Source organism: Varanus komodoensis, unplaced genomic scaffold (assembly GCF_004798865.1).
Source record: "Varanus komodoensis strain SLA01 unplaced genomic scaffold, ASM479886v1 scaffold9, whole genome shotgun sequence".
In the NCBI taxonomy this organism is placed as follows: Eukaryota; Metazoa; Chordata; class Lepidosauria; order Squamata; family Varanidae; genus Varanus; species Varanus komodoensis.
The window spans coordinates 23,599,912-23,621,881 of record NW_025336598.1 but is presented as its reverse complement, the minus strand read 5'-3'; the positions used below and the strand labels follow the sequence as shown (position 1 = coordinate 23,621,881).

General features: G+C 37.6%; 1 protein-coding gene across 1 annotated transcript in view; it reads left to right on the top strand.

Annotated features, from left to right (window-relative positions):
- Nucleotides 1–21,970, top strand: part of SCFD2 (sec1 family domain containing 2) — a 179,999-nt gene that overhangs the window by 11,790 nt on the left and 146,239 nt on the right. Inside the window, exon 3 of the mRNA XM_044417834.1 lies at nucleotides 18,472–18,599. Coding sequence (XP_044273769.1) covers nucleotides 18,472–18,599 — 128 coding nt within the window. The remainder of the gene's footprint in view (nucleotides 1–18,471; nucleotides 18,600–21,970) is intronic.

Genomic DNA, 21,970 nt, shown 5'->3' with positions numbered 1-21,970 from the left:
CTACGGTATTTCTAGTGTACTGGTGATCTTATAGTGGAGGAACTTTTGCCTGTATATTGTGGTGGTATAATCTGCTTGAGGAATATTAGAAGACGATAATAAGCACCCACAGAGAAATTACCAGCTATGAGCTACAGCAACCCCAGCAATTATACTTCTCGGTAATATTAAAGTTCGGACCCTTAGAGATTTATTTACTATAATGAGTTGCATGTTAATACCTGCAAAGATTCACTTAGCAAAAGCTTTATGAATAACGCTTAAACCTTCTCTTCTAGAGAGAAAGGAAGATTTGGACTGTTGTGGTGATGAATAAAATCATGAGCTGCTATGTTCTTTAGGCTACATTTAACCGCGCCTGTAGGGAAAAGAGTTTGATGGTTTGTCTTCAGAGGCTGATGAATTCAGAAGGTCTCTTCAGAATTTTCCTACAGGCCTAGCCATCAGTCCTGTCCTGGTCACTGCTTGGAATAAGGAAATGACCCAGGTTATCAATATATTTACTCCAAAATGGCCTTGACCTAGTCACACTATTGAGTCTTATACTTAGTATTTTGAGGAACTGAGGTTAATGAAATGATTGTGTCAATAGTTAGAACATAAATGGCAGAAGGTTTGTAATAAATACAAGTGTACACAAGTAATATTCCCTTTATTTTCATATGATCTGATCTAGTAGTAATAGTGGTGAATAAATCTATCTTCTCTGCTCATATTTCATCTCTCAGTGTCATTCTGCAGTGTTCTTTGGGGTGTTTAAAGATCTCTCAGGTATAGGCTTTAGAACAGAACCCCTCAAATGGGCACTGTAAAAAATTTGCTAGACGTTTTGCAGAAAAAGTCGCTTTTATTCATGCTGATTTGAACACCATTGGTTTGACAGGATCCAAGGAGGACAGGGCTATGTAGTAGTCATGCATCATGTAGTCATGCTATAGATACCTTTTGGCTTGTGCAATCTGAGGTTGTAAAAAATGCTTGGAGGACTGAGACCTTATACCTGCTCTTTAGACATTTGCCCATCCTGGCATGTGAAATCTGCATAATATGGCTCTGAGATGGTTAATGTGTGCTTGAGGAACAGTGAGGTTTTAAAGAGGTAGCAATTAGGCCCTCAAAAAGAAACCAAATCTGGAACCCACTGTTTCAGTTAACTACCACCCTATATCAAATTTACCATTTCTGGGCAAGGTGGAACATGTGGGTGGCCTTACAACTCCAAGCAGTGTTGAATGATACTTATTATTTAGATCTATTCCCATCAGGTTTCAAACCCATTTAAGGAGAAACAGCAGCCTTGGTTGCCCTGATTGATGACTTATGCCAGGCAGTGGATGTAGAAAGTGCAACTTGCTGGTTCTTTTGACTTTTCAGTGGCTTTCAATAGTTTTGTGAGCAAATTATTTGAAGGACTACCTTCACTCCAGTCAGCTTCCCTCTACTTTCTTATCAACAAGAGAAGCCATTTCCCCAACTATGAGAGCTGTCCAGTGGGTGGCCACACAAAAGAAGGTCTTTTTTGTTGCCCCACATCTCTGGAATAAGTTGTCATCATGGGTCTGCCATGCTCATTTGCTGTGAATTTTTAAGAAGGCTCCAGAAACATACTAGTTCATTCTCAATATCTCCTGATGCAATTGTTGTGGCCATTTTTATTGATGCCTTTATTGTGTCTTTACTGCTTTTATTGGGTTTTTCAGTTTAATATTGCAATAGTCTTATGTTTTAGTTCTTGTATACCACCTTGGGGAGGGTCTCCTTCCCTGACTGGCAGTCAAGAAATGTTTTACATAAATAATACAGGAAGGAAAAATAAAATTCATCTAGACTTTCCCCAAAGATTTTGTGCATTTTCTTGACTGTTAGAATAGGGTTAGGTCATCTAGATAGGCTATATGTGTGCTAAGTCTTGTAAGTCATATGAAACCTTGTATTCGGAAACAAAAAGTTTGATGAAAAAATTGAATATACAAAATTATTGCCATATGACTGCTTTTTCTTCATTAATATTTAGCATACCCTGGTTCTGGGTTCAAAACTTAATTTTTCATTTCTTGTATTGCTAATTCACTAGTAATAATGTTGCAGTGCTATTAACTTCTAATTTAAAGCCTAAGTCTGCTTTGCAATGCAATCTTTGATTAGCTTGTGTGCGTCTTTTTCTACCTTTTCCCTATTTTCCCTAATCATAAGTAGATTCTGAGTTAATTGTTGCAATACCATTTTTATTTATTTATTTATTTAGGAGACTTCTATGCCGCCCCATTTGCCGAAGCCTCAGGGCAGCTCACAACCATTCATTTTCAAATGAATAGATATCTTCAGTTTACTTAATGTTCTGCCTGTGGGACTAGGAAGGGGTGTGCAATGGAACCCTGTGTCCAGTGTCACCATAGGTGGGAAGCTGGTTCTCAAGTAGCACTTGACTGAGAAGCTGGTTCAGAATTCTCTCAGATGATTAACTGCAGTTCTTTGTTTATGTTTTGCAAATGAGGATTTTATGTGCTATAATTCAACATCAGCAAAGATGTTTTGAGTATTTGCTGCCATAAAAATTAATATTGTGTGTATTGCAGGGCTGGGATTGGGGGAACAACCTCTGGTATTATAATAATTGTAATATCTAGAGTTTTATAGTTACTGGAATATTTTCTTTGGTGTATGAACATATTAAATAAATCTAATTGAAGGAGAAAGAACAGGAGAAATGAGAGAAAAACATAATGGGTTTTGAAGCCAAAGACATGTCTTTCCCAATCAAATTATTTTAAAAGAATGGGAATTCTATGCATTCTATGCTATCAACATTTCTGTTTTATATATACTGAAGCAAAGGTGAAATAGCCAAAATGAATTTTCATGTATATTTCAATGTATTTCTGCTCCACGTAGGCATGAACAAAGTGCTTGCCACACATTAGGAAGCATGCCTTGAATAAGTGGCTCCACATCTGTGAAAATGAAATTGGCCCTAGTTTGAATCCCTGAGTGTGGATTCAGCTGTCAGCACCTTGTAACTGACTACTCTTTCATCAGCCCTTTTTTCTATTAAAGCAACTATTTGTAGTTTTAAACTACAAAGGTAGAATGATTGAAAGATACATTACATGCATAATGAATTATCAAGAAATAGACATACTCTGCTAGAGTAGCTTGATTTGTACAAAATCCAAACTGAGTTCCCTGATGAAAAATAATGGTCTTACAGGATACTTAAGATGGAATTGGTCAGTAGCCAAGTGGGCTTGTGAATTGGAGAGTTTATACATCTTGGAACATATCAAATTGTACCTGAGCTCATATAACACAATGTATAACATGACATGTATTGCAACTCAGACTGCTAAAGCTGTTGTCGTAAGTCAGGTAAATAAAATGTGTGGGTACAGCTTGATCACACAATCATGAGCAATCGCACAAGCATGAGTGCTATTGCTACCATGGAGGTAAACAGGTTTTTGATAGCCCTTGGAAAATAAGCTTTCTAGGATTTTGATTTTTTAAATAAAAAGAGCTGTAATATTCACTGTTCAATCCTTGCGGTTAAGACAATAAACTGTATAAGCCAACATCCTTTATCTCCCACTGTTGTCTAGATTATATTGTGCTACAAACAGTTAAATTAGGGAAGATTGTTTCTAATATATGTGAAAACTACTTGACATTTTGATCCTGGCTTTATCTTGAACTGTGTTACGTATGTCAAGATCAGGGCCTGAGAGACCCTGTAAGCCATCCAGAGACAAAAGTGATGGATGGCCTAGAAATATCCTAAATAAATAAGTAAGTGCCTGTAGGAACAGGGACATTTGCAGGGAACAGGTAAGGAGCAATTATGCAATCCGGCTGGATGGCCTGGAGAATAGCATAAAAGGATGCACTGCACTGGTGCTCTTTGCCACAGCAAAACAAGCAGTCCTGGTGACACTCTCGTGCTCTGGCTCCCTTCATCACCTTGCCTGATTTCTGGTTCCTACTGCCTTGCTCCAGCCTGCTCCTGCATCAGTCCTTGTTTCCAGTCTGACCCTGCCGTCCCAGATATCTGCACTCATCCTCCTTGACCTTGTGTGCTCCAGAATGTTACTGTCTGTCTGGATGTTGACCTTTGGACTGTGAAATCTTGAACTGTGTTGCTTGAATCTATCATCATCCTGGTTTTGATTCTGGACTGTTATACAAATGTGCCTCTTGCTTCTGGCCTTCTGAACCTGCTGCAAGACTCCAACCTGCACCTGTGCCTTGGTCCCGGGATTCTAGTCATAGTTGCCTGCTGCCCATACCCTGGGCCTTTTGGTTGTGTATTCAAGTTTTTTAATTCTAGCCTCAAGATTTTGTGGTGACTGGTTTTGGGGAGGGATGAGCATCTGAGCCATCTTTGATATATTTGGGTACTTTAATGCTATATATGAATACCACTGATTGTTACAATAGAATTCAGAGTTCCTGGTTTTAGGCATCTTCCCTTTCCCTTTCCATATACCCTAAATCTACACACATTAAATCGATCTCCTAAGCCAGTGATGGCCAACCTTTTGGAGACTGTGTGCCCAAACTGCAACCCAAAACCCACTTATTTATATCTATCTATCTATCTATCTATCTATCTATCTATCTATCTATCTATCTATCTCCTTGGCAGTGCACTGACTGGTCATGCGAAATCTCGGACGAGTCGCAGCTAATGAGTCGCGGCTTGTGAAGTCATCACCTGGTGTCGCTGCTCCTTTTTGAGCATGCACATGGCCCCTATGTGTGCTATTATCCAATGCTCGGCTGCTGAGGCGATGCTGGGGCGACTTGGCTCGCATGCCGACAGAGAGGGCTCTGCATGCCTGCTGTGGCACGTGTGCCATAGGTTCACCACCACTGTCCTAAGCCATCAATGATAAAATAGGAATGGGGTGATTTTGTTCAGTGCATGAATTGTCTACCACTGTGGCATCTTTATTGTTTAATGCCAGGATAAATGTGTGAAATAAAGAGATTGACTCAAATCATGATGTGTACTTCATAAAAGAGTGAAATATACCAATAGAAATGTGTGCCTATGTGCATACTTTATGTAGCCAGATCTGGAATGTGACATACATGTTTTGTAAATGACACAAGGATGGGGTATAAATATTGTAAATAAGAAAGTGGTTGGGCAAGGCATTGTTTCAGGATTCTTTTCATAGCATAGTAATGTGGAGAATTTTTTGTCACCCATATTTTCCTTGACAGTATACAAAACCAAAGCCTACTTCAATATTTATTTCTACTCTATCTTTTTAGTTAAAAAAAGTCACTCAAGGCACACAAATAAACTTTGTGTTTTTGTATCAAAATATCTTGCAGAAGGCACCCCATAAAACACTAGTTTTGATTTTTTGCTAACCAAAACCAAAAGATGGAAAGTGTTGTTATACTTCTGTTGTATGTTAGGATTTTGCCACCTAGTGTCAGGCTTGCAGAACAGTTTCTTTCCAGAGGCCTTCCCAGCTTCATTTGTTCATAATTCTGTTCAACTGCTTCAACTGTTCATCTTCATAATTCCACAAGTGTAAAATAATTTTAGAAACTTTCAGAGCCAATTTGGAGATATGTCCTTACTGTCTGAAAAACTCCACAGTGGCATCCTATATTTCAAATACAAGTCTTGGGCCAGACAGGAATTGAACATCAATATTGTTGGCAGTAGTCTTGCCACTTAGTTTCTTCTCTACCCATGTGTGGGTAATAAAAGAGTTGAAGATGTCACAGTTAAAATATGTTGTGACTGAGGTGCTCTTGCCTGTTGACAGGGATGGGAGATCCAGCAATTTCCATAACTTTAAAATTAGCTTTAGCTTGTTCCTACTTTCATTTCTGGCCAATTTTTAGGAAAAGTGTAATTTGAACAGAGAAAGTGCACATTTTTATATTATTCAGAGGTGTGTATTTTCCCACATTGACTAAAATTTTGAAAGTGTGTATTTAAAAAAAAGATTTCAAAGAAAACATGTAAAAAAATCCACATTTTTATACATGATCACAACTTTGGGGATTTGGAAATATGCTTCCAAAAATGCTACTGATTATGTTTCTCAGCAGGACATGTGTACATAATTGCAAACAGAAATGAAGTTCACATACATCCCTACCTGTTGGGATTTGGCTTGGAACCACTGCCATCTACTGATCACCTACAGACACTGTGTAGAAAAGGTACTGTTTGCATCTACCATGATATCCACAGTTGAGGGATATTAACATTATGGCTTTTCAGTTAAATATTGCCCCTCCATTGGTGGATCATGACCAACACCTCAACCCATAGTAGGTCATTGAAGCACTGCCACCTCCATTTTCCTTGTGGATGATGCCACTTGTATTCGTTGTGGCTTCAGAGTGCATTAATAGTGATCTTTTAAAGATGAGAGACAAAGATTCATGGATATAGTAGAAATAAATCTATGTTTCTAGTTTGGGATGGAAGATATGTCATGGTTCTAGAAAAGCAGAAGGCTGTTGAGTGAGTTATTTCCTGGATTTACAAAAATAAAAAGAGAGACATACAATGGCTTTATGAAGTTACTGCTGCTGTTGGAGTGTCTAATAAACAAAGATGGAATGTTTTTCCTTTATGAACATTTTCTTTTTCAGACAGCTGGATTATATTTCACACAGGGAGCACCTACGTGTTTCAAACTGTTCGCTATCACAGACATGGAAATGTGTCTTAAAACTTTATCTGACATTCTGAATTCAAATAACATTTTGTGACTATATGTCTGGGCATTTCTTTCCTTCCTCTTTTTCTGTTTTTTATTGGGTGGGGGAGGAGAGGGTCAATATTAAATAAATAATGTTGTGGCTGAAGATACTTGTCCTTTGCTGCAAGCTTACAAGATGTTAGATTGCAGGAAATGTTTGCACAAAGTTTAAGATATGAGTTTACTCTTGTGGGTTTGGCAACTGAACAGACTACTTTCAAAGTGGATTGACCACAGCAGGCCAACTTGTGCGTGTTTTCTCCAATTAAACATCTCCAGCTGTACCCTGTGTATCCAGTCACACTTACGAAGTTACCAGGAAATGCAGCTCTTGGCATTTTTTCCTATCATCTGTTGTGTACAAATACCATAGCCCATGTTTTTGTAATTAAGATTTGTGTTTGCAATGTTCCATTTTACTGTAGGAACAAACGTGTGCAGAATAGACAGCAAGTCCACAATTCCGTTTGCCATTTGTTGTCTGGTGAATGTAAGAAAAGGAAGCCAGTCTCCTTCTCCTGCTCTGGGAGAGAGTGAGGATCATTCTTGCAGTTGTGCTGTGCTTCTGATTCCTTCCCTCCTCTTTCTCCAGTTCCAAAGCTGGGCTTCTGGGAGGGTGGAAGGGCAATGTCTCCAACCTTACATGAGAGTTGAAGTGCAGAATCTACAGGTTCTGTCTGGCCTTCTGGAGAGATACCCAGACTTCCTTCTTCCTATGTTGCTGGCTGCTTGTCATGGCATGCAGCAGTGTTATCTTCATCATGGCAAGCAGCTTTATTGAAGCCTGTTGGAGTAGACTTGTGATGACCACAAATTTTGGCTTGGCTACCAAGGTCACTTAAAATGCGTAGTTCACTGAGAAACATACATGAATGCTTCTAAATTCCATGGAGACATACTCTAGTAGCTGAAGAATTTGAACCTTGTAAATGTGCAACTGCTTGCACATTCATTTTTAACAGATGCTCTGGGGAAAGTAAATTGTACTGCATGGTATCTTTCACTCTTTTAAAAAGGATTTTACTTTGGAGATGAGCTTTAACCTTCAGCTGAATAAAACAATACCCCCTCATATGCAAACCATTGTTGCCACTTGAATCTGGAAGAACTCCAAGAATGTTATAGCCTTGGGATATTCCCATATGTTTTTAGTTGAAAACCCACTGTCTCCATATACCATGCCTCTGGAAACACATGTCTAAACCACTATCCATTTGCACCAAAAAAAGTGTTCTTCTAAAACAGAAATTGAGGTCACTGGGTTTCTTAAGATGAACTGATGCATCCCAGTGTCTGTTACTTGATGTACCTCTGGAAACAATTGAAGGTCCTCTTTAAACTTTTCAGTTCAAAATTTATTGTTTCTATTATTGATCCAGTAGTGTTGCATATATCAAGCAATGAGAATGTATCTTTTAAAAAAAAATCAGTACATTCTCTTTTTGCTATGGATGAGAGGGAAATATAGGTGATCTTTGTCAATATAAATAGTTATTGAAGGCACAATCCTATGTCAATTTCAACAGAAAATAAGGCCTACAACCACTATCAATGTATGTATTTTCTTCAGCTCTGTCCTAATCACAGTGCTTTTTTTGTCATAGGACGCACTGGAATGGAGTTCCGGCACCTTTTCTCGACAGATTTTCCAAGTTTTAAAAGTAACTTTTGAAAATTTGATGTTTGATCCATGTGGATTTGAATCACCCTGTCGAGTGTAGCAGGTCGGCGGCAAAATCATTAAAACGGTGCATGCGGGCTGCTTGTGTGTCGAATCCAATGCATGCGTACTTTGTCCACACTGGTTGTGATGGCGCTACTCGGGTTGTGGCGCTGCTCGGCTTGTGATTGGTCATGTGGTCACGTGCTGAGTACTTACTGTGGGTGGCAACCATTATGTTTCGTTACACAACTGACGTGTGTGTGTGTGTCCAGTGATTGAGTACATGCGGAAGGTAAATAATTTCATGAGTTCCGGCACCATTTTTCTTACAAAAAAGCACTGCCTAGTCATATACCATTTTTGTAAGATTTAGTGTAGGGAAAACTGTCAGAAAATTCCATCCTTCATAGTAATGTAAATTCTGAATGAATTGACCAGTGCAAGGGACTTTTCTTTTGGTCAAGGTAATTTAATGCTATCACCCAGAAGAAATCTTACGTTGCTTGGAAGGGCAAACAGCAAACACATTAGATGACGTGTATCCATCATATGAAACAAATACTTTGAAAACATTCTTGCAGTCCTGCTCTTTTAAATTGAGGGCTATTGAACTAGAATCAGTTAATGTGGAACTGTATGATTGATACTGGTGATATTTATCTCTTTCTTGAAAATCTTATTTGCAAAAATAACCTTATATCAGTTGATATGAGAGACTTGTTAACAAACAAATTTTATACAGAAACTTCTTGTTTAAAAACCAATAATTAATTTGGCCCTCAGTCAGTTCCCATGATCTCCTTTCCAGAGCTAGAAAAATATTTCAAATTACAATTTAGTATATCTGTCAGATTAACTGGTACATCAAATTTATAGGCCCTGGACAGCCTCATGCCTGGGATTCCTCTAACTCTGTGTAAGATAGATGGGCTTTCTGACTATTTGATTATTTAAATTGGGGGCTAGTCTTTATTTACTGGGTATACATGAATATGCAGTTTTTAATGACAAAGGAAATACATTTAGTTTTGTAGCTTTGTAAGTATCCCTTGTTCTGGTTACCTTTCGTGAGTAAGAATTTCCTTCAAATGACTAGGAATGATGTTTTTTCTTATTTGCTTAGGCTATAAATAAGTAGTGATGGTATGGATAGATAAATGTTCCTTTAAAAATGTTCTGTGAGCTTACTTGCAAAGCCAAGTAAAATAATTACCTCTTAATATCGAAAATCCTGACTTAAATAAAAAATTATTTCATGCTACAATTAACTGTCAATTATATACTGGTTCATATAATAAGGTTTCTAAACAGTTTACACATAGAATGTTAAAATCACATTTAAATATATTATTTAAAAATGACAACTACCAGTAACAAATAATCAATTCAAAGGGAGGCTGCAGCCAAGAAATTCAAAGAAGATTGAGACTTGGAAAGCAGCAGTGAAGGAAGTAGAAAAGATCATCAAATGTAAGGATGCTTCACTGGAGACCAAGACCATGATTGTAGTCTCAATCACTCAGTATAGGTTTGAAACCTGCACAGTTAAGAAAACTAACAGAAAGAAAGTCAATGCATTTGAAACCTGGTCCTGCGGGAGAGCTTTACAAATACTGAGGGCCAACAGAAAGACTAACAAATGGGTCCTACATCAAATCAAGCCAGAGCTCTCCCTAGGAACAAAAATGACAAATGAGACTGCCATACTTTGGACGTGAAACTGAAAGACCTGCTGAAGAAAACAACCATGCTAGGGAAAGATGAAGGCAGAAGAAGGAGGGCTGATCAGAGATGTTATAGATAGGACATTTCAGAGAGCTTTCATTCATGTAGTTGCCATAAGTCAAAGACAAGTTGCTGGCAGATAAAATGACAGTAGCAATAAAAAAGAGTGCAGTAAAATGGAGCAGCATTAAGATTAACTATGCCTAATGACCCAGTGTGGTGTAGTGGTTAAGAGCATGGGACTAGGACTCAGACGATCTGGCTTCTAGTCCCCGCTCAGCCATGGAGCCATCTGGGTGACTTTGGGCCAGTCAGACTCTTAGCCCAACCTACCTCACAGGGTTGTTGTTGTGGGGATAAGATGGAGGAGGAGAATGATAAGCTGCCTTGAGCCCTTTGTAGGAAAAAGGCAGGATATCAATCAATCAATCAATCAAGACAAGCCAGAGAAACCCTACATAAAAAGTGCCTTCAGGAGGTATTTAAAAGCATCTCTTCTGGCTTCAGGCGCATTTTCTGCCTTCAGAACAGCCTGTGGAAACTACTCAAGTAGGTATTACTACTGAGAAGGCCTGCTTCTGAGATGTTACACGGTAACATTGTATTAGTTTCAGAACAACAAATAAGGCTTCCTTTGAAGATCTTAAAGGTTAGTTGAGGGAAGTTAGGGGAAAGTAATTTGCTAAGTATCCTGGTCTGGAGTTGTTTAGGCTTTGTATGTCAACAAACTGACTTTGTTAATACCTAATAAGCAGCCTGTACATTTATTTCAACCTAGGTTTAATGTGTACTTAGCTGGGTGGTCTGCTGAGCACTGTAGTTGTTGTATTCTTCAGTAGCTGCAGCTTCTGAACCAGGAGCAAGGGTAGCCCCATGTACAATGCATTGCATTAATTTGTCCATGAGGTTACCACTGCATGAACCCCTTCTTTTCTTCCATAATGGAATGCAAGGCGGCATCCACCAGGTTTTCATGCTGTCTCTCATCTACCCATAGACAGACCCAGATTTCTTAAGTATCAGCAAGCTTTTCTGTATCAATATCATTTGCCTTCAGACCATACCCTGGGTTGAATCCTTGGTGCAACTCATTTGCCAAAAGGTGTGCATGACTTCTGCCTGGAGCACTGAATTCTCAGCTGATTATGCTGTAGGAACCAAATCTGTCAATTTATGTCAAATCTGTCAATTATTAACTGCAGCACAGAAAGTGGGAGAGTAGAAGAGCAGTATCTCTAAACTGCCCAGAGAGAAGATTGAAACTATAGCTCTACTTCTAGTGCTATATATCATTGTCTTTTGGCATTAGAATCAAATAATAACCAATAACTTTTGTATATGTGCCAAAATACATGGTTAAAGTTGAGTCTAGAGCAGATTGCACCATCAAAGTGGCTTGAGGGCTTGGAATGAAATTGGGAAATAGTCTTAAATTACTCAGGAAAATACTTAAGTTCTTTAATGTTGACTGTCTGGTTTTAAAAATATGCATTTGCATGTTTTGCTATGAAAAAATGTGGGAATTTAAATACCATTAATCCAATGAGGATAATGCTTTTTGACTAGGAAATCAGGAATTGTTGCTGCATCAGATTGCATTTATTAACATAACTAAGAACACTAACATTGGATATTTTAAATATGTTTTTCTTTGTACACATGTTGTTTTTATGTATGAATACAATCTTTTCAAACTAGGAAACCAGCATGGCCACAGTCTTAATGTCTATAAAATTGCTGATCTTCAGAAAAAAATTACTAGCCTGTATTCCCACAGTGTTAGTAATTTGCAACACATAAGCAACCTAAAAGTAAGAACCAACTTGCTACCCCTTTACAAACACTTCCTTGCCTAGTTTGTCCACCGGTGATAGTTAACCACCACAGGAAACAGGATGAGCAGCTATTCATAAGCTTGGAGCACTGTGCCTGATTTGCCATATGTACATGTACCACATGGACACACAAGATGTGGCTAATTGTGGCTTATCACCATATATACACATGGCTGAATAAACACATGTGTGCTAACTATATGTGATGTGCACTTGCTGTCTTCCTAACAGAAATAATGGTCATTGAGGAAACTGTTATACGTAAAGCAGTTTTAAGAAGACTGAATCTGTTAGCATTTCCTGCAGCATTGACTTAAAGTAGGTTAAAGTATAGTTAAGCTTCATAGTGTCCATTGAGTTCTAATCTACATGAGTACCTTTGGCACCAATGAAAGAAAATGCTCAGTGCAAAGATGGATGTCCTTTTAGAAGGATTAAGATCCATATTTTTCTTCTTCTCTAATAATGACAAACTCAAGTGGTAAGAGCTGAGGGGATTACAGAAAAATGAGGCCATTAAAATGGAAGTATCACTGTGCATGGGGAATCCCAGTGGTTTATACAAGAACGGAAATGCCAGTATATTACTTCTATGTAGGCTACCTCTTGGTACAGCAAGAACACTGTTAAGGGAGGACAGATGATGTTCCCAATGCAGAACATCCCTATATGAATCAATGGCAAATATTTGCTTTGTAGGCACAGAAGTAAGCACTTTTTGTAAGGTTGCATGGGGCACTTAGGGTGTTAACTACAATTATTAAGAATCGTGGGCACATGTGTGTATATGTGTGTGTGTGCACGTGCACATGCACTGAAATTTATCCACTGCAGCGTGACAAAATGTTGGGAACCTATATATGTGACAGCCAGGGTTACATTTTGGTGTTCTCTTATCATGCTCCTTGTTAGGCTAAGACATAGATTAATAATGAAATGTTTGAAAACATATAAAACCTGTGCCAGATATAAGAATCATACGTTTGCTGCTCCAATTTAGTCTATTTCAGCTTGCTTTGTTTATTATAGTTGTTTTACTTTAAATTAAAAAATAAAATTAAAAAATAATTAAAATGAAAGTTCATATTACAGCCCAGAACAATTTTCTACTTTATATTTAATTGAGTCATTGTCATGGTTCAGCACTTCACCTTCTCCTGCATTAAAACAGAGCTGCAGATGACTTTAAGATTGGTATTTCCTGTTACTTTCAGTAAATTTCAATTGACATTTATTGCAAAGCAAAATATATTTATTTTATTTCAGACAGAAGTTATGTTGGCAAGAGACATGACTTGAACCTAAGACCAAGATGAAGCTGATATGGTATCTTTCAGTGAGCAGAAAGCATACTTTTTAGTATTGTTTCCTTAAAACATGATGTTTAGGTGGAGTCCCTTTCCCAGAAAGGGCAATATACTCTGAAACATAATCTTTCAATGCTTTCAGAATTATCGTGTCTTATTTACTTAACAGCCAAAGGGATAGAAAGAGAACTTTTAAGAAATTGCACTTTTTTCAAGCTTTGGAATTTATAGTCAACTTGATCCAGCAATGGTGGTCAGAGCATGAAAGCAAATATTGTGGGTGCAGTAATCCAAGCTGGCTCTACAAATATGCCTGCAGAACAAAAAAATCAACATGAGCACCCATGATATTACCAGTAATACATTTTGGTGCTTTGAAGGCTGAATCCAAGGGACAGGCTCTGTCAAAGTCAACAATGCTAGCCATCTGTTCTAGAGTCTCTACATGCAACTTAGGATTGTGTATGCATATTCTCTGGCTCATAGCTAATGCAACATATCTCCAGGCCATTATAATGACTAATACAATTTCATGATCTTTCTAAACAATCTTTCTAATCTTCCTTTATTTCATTGACTAATGTGCTAGTCTACTGAAGTGAGATAAATAGTAATTTAAAAAGTATGCCAGAAGAAGTATGTCTTGCTGTAGGTAACTTACTTCTTTATGCATTCCCCAAACTTATTTTCAAAAACTATATGAAGCATTTTGGAAGTGTGTGTGTGTGTGTGTGCAACATTTGGAAGTGCAACACTGGGTATCCACTGTTTTTCTCTGAATAGGAAGGAGTTGCTAAACAAACTGAAATGGAATAGGGACTTGGAACACTGTGCATAGATCATTCAATAAAAGTCATCCTAACTTCCTTATGTACTATTTATACAGAGGTGAAATTCAGACTGATTCAGCACATCGATGTTTTGCATATATTACACACAACAGAAACTTGTTAAGAAGAAGCTGATGCTGACAATGTATCAAAGACAGTGCCTCATGGAGACATCTGATGTGGGCCTGTCATGTACTGGCTTCTTTTTGACTATAAGTCATTGCTTGTATTGATTCTTTTCTTGAAAAATCTGTGATAATAGCAGATGTTGATGTGCTCATAAATTACATTTCTCCGGATTAAAAGATGGACAACAAAAGTGGATATTGAGAGGTCTTACAATTAGAAAGGCGATTAGAGTGCAAGCAAATGGGGATGCCGATAGCCCTCTGAACTCAGAGGCTTATGGGCATCCTATGCAGGGCAGGAGAAGCATGGAGAAGATCCCTTCCTCTCACACCCTGCAAAGGCTTCTAGATGGCTGATTTCAGCTGTCTAGTTGTTTGATGTGGAGGAAGGAGGCTGGATCACTGCCAGGTGTGTCATATCCTAGTGGCCCCAGTCTCCTCCGCCCTCCCTCTAGAATGCCCCTTTACTCCTTTTCTAGTGTCACCCTTGCAGCCTCAGAGAAGCAGCTGGTGTGGCTCTTTCCACACCAACAGCAAGTTGGAAGGTGAAGGAGGAGATCCAAGCATGGTTGAATGTTTATTTTGAATGCTTCTATTCATGTGTATATTTGAAGCAGGAGTGTTAAACTCCTTCCCCCGCTTTTCTTTCTACAAAAGGTGATAAAAATGATTATTGTATGTGGATATTTTTACCTTATGTTTTTCCTTCCTTCCTCTCTTTGTAGTTCCTTCTTTTTGTTTGTTATTGTCATATATGCACATTTTTAAAGTGCATGTATTGTGTATGCAGTTTAGTCAACAAATTATTTGGTATTAGGAAATAATGTTCTTTTCCATCAAATGGAGCTGAATACTAAGTTTAACCAAAATTTAACAACTCAGAAATAAAAGAATTGCTGCAAAAACTTGCTTGAAGCAAATTATATAGGCCTGATGGAAATATATATATAGATTGATGCATATATTGGTATTGCAAACAGATGAGATTACTGTGGACTGGACAGTCAAAACAACTGAGAAAATTATTATTCCATGCTTGAATTACTTTTTATGTCAGACATTACCTTGGAATGAAGGTGTTGTAGTGTACTTTACATAGTATCTTCCAGTTCTCTTTAAAAATATGCCACAGTTCTCTTCAAAATAGTGAGGGATGATTCAAACAACCTGATTTACTTGCCTAGGAGAGATCTCTTGAATCAAGGAAATCAAGTCTGAACTAGGTTAGTTGAATAACACCGTTAAACATCCATTGCTTTGTGTCCATTCAGAAATCTATTTTCACTTAATTACTCTTTGAAAAAGAAGGACTTGTGAAGGGGTCCTTCAGAAGAACCAGATGTTTCCCAAAATAATATAAGATACAAGTAATACATGTTTGCTTTGACTCACCCCAAAACTAGTAAAGCCCCAGTCATGTAGATGTTGTTTATGTTCAGGGTAATATATATACATATTGAATATGCTCTGGCTTGGACTGCAGAACTACTTGGATTGTCAGATATTTGGCAGGACATGCTATCTCACTGATGGATTTCTCTTGGCTTGAGACCATAAGTTGCACAAGCCTGACTTATACATTGTTGTTCGGTATAGGCAGGCTCACTCTACCAGTTGCTTTACGGGTTCTGTAGGCATAGGTAATGCTTCCTTTTCCGAGTATCAAAGAAATATCATTCCAAGTTTTCCGTAAATACCAGTCCATGTCAGGGGTCTATATCCTATAAACGTTACTTATATAAATGATTCATATCTGGTTAATGCATGTATCAGTCGTGGTATGTGAACATTTGTGACTCTGACAGGCCTTTTAAAGGTTTGTGTAATCATCACACTTGATTTCTGTCTTTCGTACAAGGGACTTAGGAACACATATATAGATCTTTTGCATTTTATATTCACAAAGATCATTTGGAATAGTTTAGGATAAAACGGTGATTTTTCCAAAGTTTCTCACTGACCTGCATGGCTGATCCACCTTCTATATTGTATATATCATCTGCTTCAGAGTGCCCACCTTAACTTTCCAGCCTAACAGCTTTCAGCTTTAGAAAGTGAGGTTATGAAAGAGTACAAATGCAGTATTGAAGGAAGGCCTAAACTAACCTAGTTCTGTCTTGCCATTTTTGACTGTGCACTGTTCTAGAGAATTAAGAAATAGGTTGCAGTGTTAATCCTTGATGTTTGTTGCAGTTTTTTCCCCTTTTTTTGGTGAATCTTTTTATTTGTTTTTAGGAAACATAATACAGGGATAAAGGAATATATAAATAAGAAAAAGAAAGACAGACAGACAGAAGCCTGGTGTCATTGTAAGGATTTAACAAGCAACTCCTAATTTAAGCACATTTATAATAAACAAAGGTCTCCATCAACTACTCTTCTGTCCCAACTGTTCAAGTCACAATCATATATTGATCTAGCCTATACAGTTAGTTATGGCTCTCAAGATTGCTTTGGTGCAAATGAAATAACAAACCTTTGTATAAATCATATTTTCTTTAATCATTATTTAAATTGTTCAAAGTAAATCTTCCATCTTTGAGTAAATTCTTCAGCTGGTCTTCTGTTGACATAACTAACTTTGCCATTGTTGCATAGTAGGCTAGCTTGTTTTTCCACTCTTCAACAGCTAAGCAACCTTCAGTTTTCCTCTTTGAGACAATTATCACTCTTGCTGCTGCTACCATATATTTGTAGAATTCTGACATAATCTCTGGGATAGTCTCCTGGACAATACTCGGTAACATGTTCTTGGAATCCGTCGGAAAGACATTTTTAAATATTTTCTGCATCTCAGCATGTATCTGCTTCCATTTTTTAAAATTCTGTCACATGTCCACCGCATGTGATAAAATGTTCCACCTATTTCTTTGCATTTCCAACATTTTCTAGTATAGTTCTTGTCCATTTTCTGTATATTTTTAATATACAGAATACTGTAATATATCACCAGAAATACATCTTATACCATTTTTCTCTTTGTGCTTGACATGTGGTAAATTTTATGGGTTTTTATTATAATTTAAGAGTCTGTCAAATTTGTTATTATGCCTTTTCCAGTGTAAATATACTTTTTAATCTAGAAACTTGCTGCTGATAAAAGGGCCATACTATGTCTTTTCCTTTATCTTTTATTTCTTGTCATGCTTTAATTCACCCTTGATGGTTGACCATGTCTCTGTATATTATAAGACCATTGTTTTCTCTAGAATGTTTTCCACAGTATGCTTCTGTTGGGGACTTTATAGGAAAGATCGGTGCACTAATTCTTCTCCTCATGGAGTATCAAATTTTTATTAAGCTGTCTCTAAATATGAGACTATTATTGGCATCAGTGCTTTTTTAATTGATTCATTAGCCCATAGTTGATTGTATAGTCCTTCCTCTAGGTCTGCAATTTCTAATTTCAGTTGTTCTTTGTAGTTTTGATTCATTTACTTATATCTATATTGCATTAGCTGAGCAGTGTATACCTGTTAATAAAATACAATATAAATAGCAGTAGAAAACCTCATAAACTACACTAAAATTTAATACTAAATTTGAAAAACTAAACTAGTAAGATAAGCTCATAATGCTAGATAAACAGCATCTAAAAACACCTGAAAATATCCCTTCACGCCATGTAATAATTAGAATTGGTAAATTCTTTGGCAACGAAGGCAGGTTGAACCTAGTGTCGAAAGGATAATAAAGTTGTTGCCAAGCAGGCATCACTGGGAAGATCATTACATAATTTGGAGGCTACCACAGAGAAGGCTCTCTTTATTGTGTGCGAGTGATTCCTTAGAGGTGGCTTTCCGAGGAAGGCCTTGCATGTTGAGCATAGTGTCTTGGTAGATTGCAATTTGACAGAGCTTTCCATGAAGTATTGTGGTCCCAGGCCATGTAGGATTTTCTAGGTTAAGACCAGCACCTTGAATCAGGCTTGGAAGCTTATAGGCAGCCAACACAAGCAGGCTAGAACTATTGTTATATGCTTGGATTGGTAGCTTGATCAGTAATGTGATTCATTAATTGACCGTTCTTTATAATTTTATGGCTATAATGTCAGCTAAATGGCTGTATTAGATTGTTATAATAATACCACCCCCTAGATTGACTTTTTTTCCCCGAAGTTGAGCTTTAGGTCTATACTTGAAAGTAAGTAGGCTAGCCACATCATAGACTCCACTAAGCTCACAGAAGCTTGTTTGATTTTGGAAGATGTTTTGTATAAATCTGAGTGTTTTTCTTTCTTTCTTTACAGTGATCCAGCTGCTAAAGCTCTGTGGGAGTCCTTAATGAATCTCAAACAAAAAGAAGCTGTGATGGAAGTTAGGAGACACCTAGTGGAAGCTGCAAGCAGAGAAAATTTGCCAATCAAAATGAGCATGGGTGAGTACATGTATCCAACCAACTAGCTGCGACATGGAATGAATCAACAGCAGCTTCTCTTCATCTATATCCAGCCTTTTTATATGTTTAGATTATTCTCACTGGGTCAGACACTGATCTTTCTGAAGTCACTTTGCTTTTTTTAATGAATCAGAGTTTGTTAACATTTGGTAACCAGCCATACACTTCTGGAGCTTGGTGTTTTAATAATCTTTTTGAAAAAAATGCATTCAGAAAGCTACACGATTGTAGGGTGATAATACACTCAGATAAATGTATAATGTCACTTCTTGGCTTTGACACTTGGAATTCTGAGTCCAAGCTATTGAACTAGGCTGAGATTTAGAGTCTTGTTACTGAAGCTTTCTCACATTCCCTGTTCCCACATGGTAGCTATCATCATCACAGACCATATTGCTTTCTTTGGTCATGTGTCTCATATTACAGCCTTTTGCATAGAGTAAATACTTACATAAAACCACACTGGATGCTATCCTGTTATGCAAGAACAGGGTACTCAAAGGCCCCATGTTTCAGTTCTTCTACAGCAGAGTTATGTTTAAAATTCAAAATCTTTGCATCTCAGTGCTTGTCTTATTTGAGTGTTTGCTGTGTATTATGAATGAATATTTTTAGTATTCCAGGGTTTTTAGATTATGTTTTAATTGTATTTATATTTGGGTTCTTGTGTTATACAGATTATGGCTTAAATTAACTTCATTTTCCTTGTTATCACTTCAAGATTGCTTTTGAGGTGGGAAGCAATCCATACATTGAGTGAATGAGTGAATAAATGATTGAATCTCTCCTTCTTGAGAGATACAGAAACACATAACAGAACTCTCAGATGACAGAAATCCAACAAATGTTTTTTCAGATGTAACACTGAGGAAGAACAAGAAGCACAGAGCATTTATACATCCTATTTCCAAAAGGCCTCCAAGAGCAATGCAAGAACATTTTCCCATCCATGTTACAGAAATTTAACATGATAATATTTCTCTCCAACTTAAAAATGTCAAAGGTGATCTGAAAGTACCTGATGATGAGTCTTGATCATTTAAAAGGGTTGGGGAAGGGCATGTTGTTTGTTTAATAGCTATTGGAAGGGAAAGTTTAACAGTTGAAATATTATTATACATTTCAGTCAGAGAGTGACTGTTGCCATTTCCTGAATCATAAGTTCATACAAAATTATAATTTCCATAATTGTCTTAATTTATGGCCTAAGCTTAACTAGCTATCTAAGCCAGTATGGTGTAGTGGCTAGAGTGTTGGACTGGAGTGTGGGAAATTTGGGTTCTAGTTCCCACTCAGCCATGAAGCTCACTGGGTAACTTTGGGTCAGTCACCAATTCTCAGCCAGATAGAGTTATTGTGAGGATAAAATGCAGAGGATGAGGATCATGTAAGCTGTCCTGGGTTCCTTGCAAGAGGAAACAAGGTGGGTTATAAGTGATGTAGTAATTAATAAATATATAAGCATTACTTTAAGAGCTGCCATTATTCAAAGAGGAACTACTGAATACCAAAGTCAGTGATTCTTTATAGGAGTAATATAACCAGTAGGATACAGAACAGAGAAGTCCACACTGTAACATTATCTGCTTCTCTTCTGTTTCATTTCCTGTTCCATACAGGAGAATGTCATTGTTCTTTTCCAAGACACTATTGACATATTTCAAGAGATGGCACAGCTTTTGGCAACTGCACCAGTAGGCATTTAAAAAGCTTTGAAGCACAGACCCATAGAATGCAAATCTGCACAGAATTTGCACATGCTTAATGATATTTATATATGCAAATTTAGAACCATTGCTAGGATGTATTTGAATTTTTCCAGATGGCTAAGCTAGCTAATCAGTTTTTCATCCAAATAACCTCAAATCAGGTTATTGTATTAATTTGCATCCTATCACAACACATATGAAATCAGTAGTTCCTCTTCAATTAAAATTAACTTGCAATGATGTGTGGAAAATGTAAAAATAAGAGTGGTTGGTTGGGTTTTTCACATGTTCCCCTCATGCCCCCATGCCTTAAGGTGGTACCTTTGAAACAAAGATGGTTTCAAAAATTTGCCAAGAGTACATAACCATAGTTGAGCTAAGAGAAAATCAGGGAATTACTCCCAATTAATTTCTCTATTCCTGCTTCAAAATTCAGTGACTTCCCTTCAGATAAAGAAGAAGAAAGATGAACTTGTGGCAGAGGCAGGCAGGGGACCCATGTTTCCCTGAAAAAAGAGACACTCTTTCCCAGAGCCCAGGCAACTGAAAAATCACACATTATGCACATTTTGACATACAACTCACTCTTCTGAAATTATAAACTGTAGCCGATTTCATCCTGATACATATACTGTTTCAGATTTTGCAAAATTAGGAGAAGTAGTAGATGTGAAAATTGCTCATGCGCCATCCATGTTACTAATAACAAAGCCTGACAAACAGAACCTCTGGTGGCCAAATCACTCTGTTCCAATAATTCATTCAGGGACACAGGTTTGAAGAAACTTCAACTCTAGTGGATAAAAGAGAGCTTACCATGGACCCCTGTAGCTTCTTGCTGAATTTATATGGCACATGATTAGTCAAAATTAACTAAACAACCTTTGGAGACAAATGTAACTGACACTTTCAGATCAATTCTTAAGATATTTTGTGTGATGGCTAACCATGTTGAGTGTTCCAAATGCTTCACATATACAGTAATTGCACACAGAATCATAGAATAGTAGAGTTGGAAGGGGCCATGAAGGCCATTGGGTCCAACCCCCTGCTGTTGCAGTACACCAAGTTACACCATCCAACTCAGATGGCTGTCCAGTTTCTTTTTGAATGTCGCCACCTCTCCAAGGCAGCTGTTTCCACTGTTGTATTGTTCTGACAGTGAGGAAGCTTTTCCTGATGTCCAGCCTGAATCTAGGTTCTCGCAACTTGAATTGATTATTCTGTGTCCTACAATCTGGAATCAGCAAGAAGAGATCTTGACTAGAGATCCCACTAGTTACCTCCATCCAATTTGATAAAGTGCCATTGATAAGCACTCTTTGTGTCCAATTTAGCAGCCAATTTTGGATCCACCTAAGAGTTTTTCCATCTAGTCCAGTTTTTGTTAATTTGCTTATCAGAATGTTGTATGGCACTATGACTCTACATATGGTAGAATCGGTTATTATCTTGCATTGCAGATAAGATGGGGAAAGGCTGAAAATAATAGGCTGTCTAAGGCTACTTACCATATCCTGTGCTAAGAGAAGATTTGAACTGGGGATTTCCATACTTCATATGCATTGCTGCTATGTTCTTCTTCCACTGAGCACTGTAAATCGCTTTATTTGAACATTTCAAAGGGGACGTTTATCATCA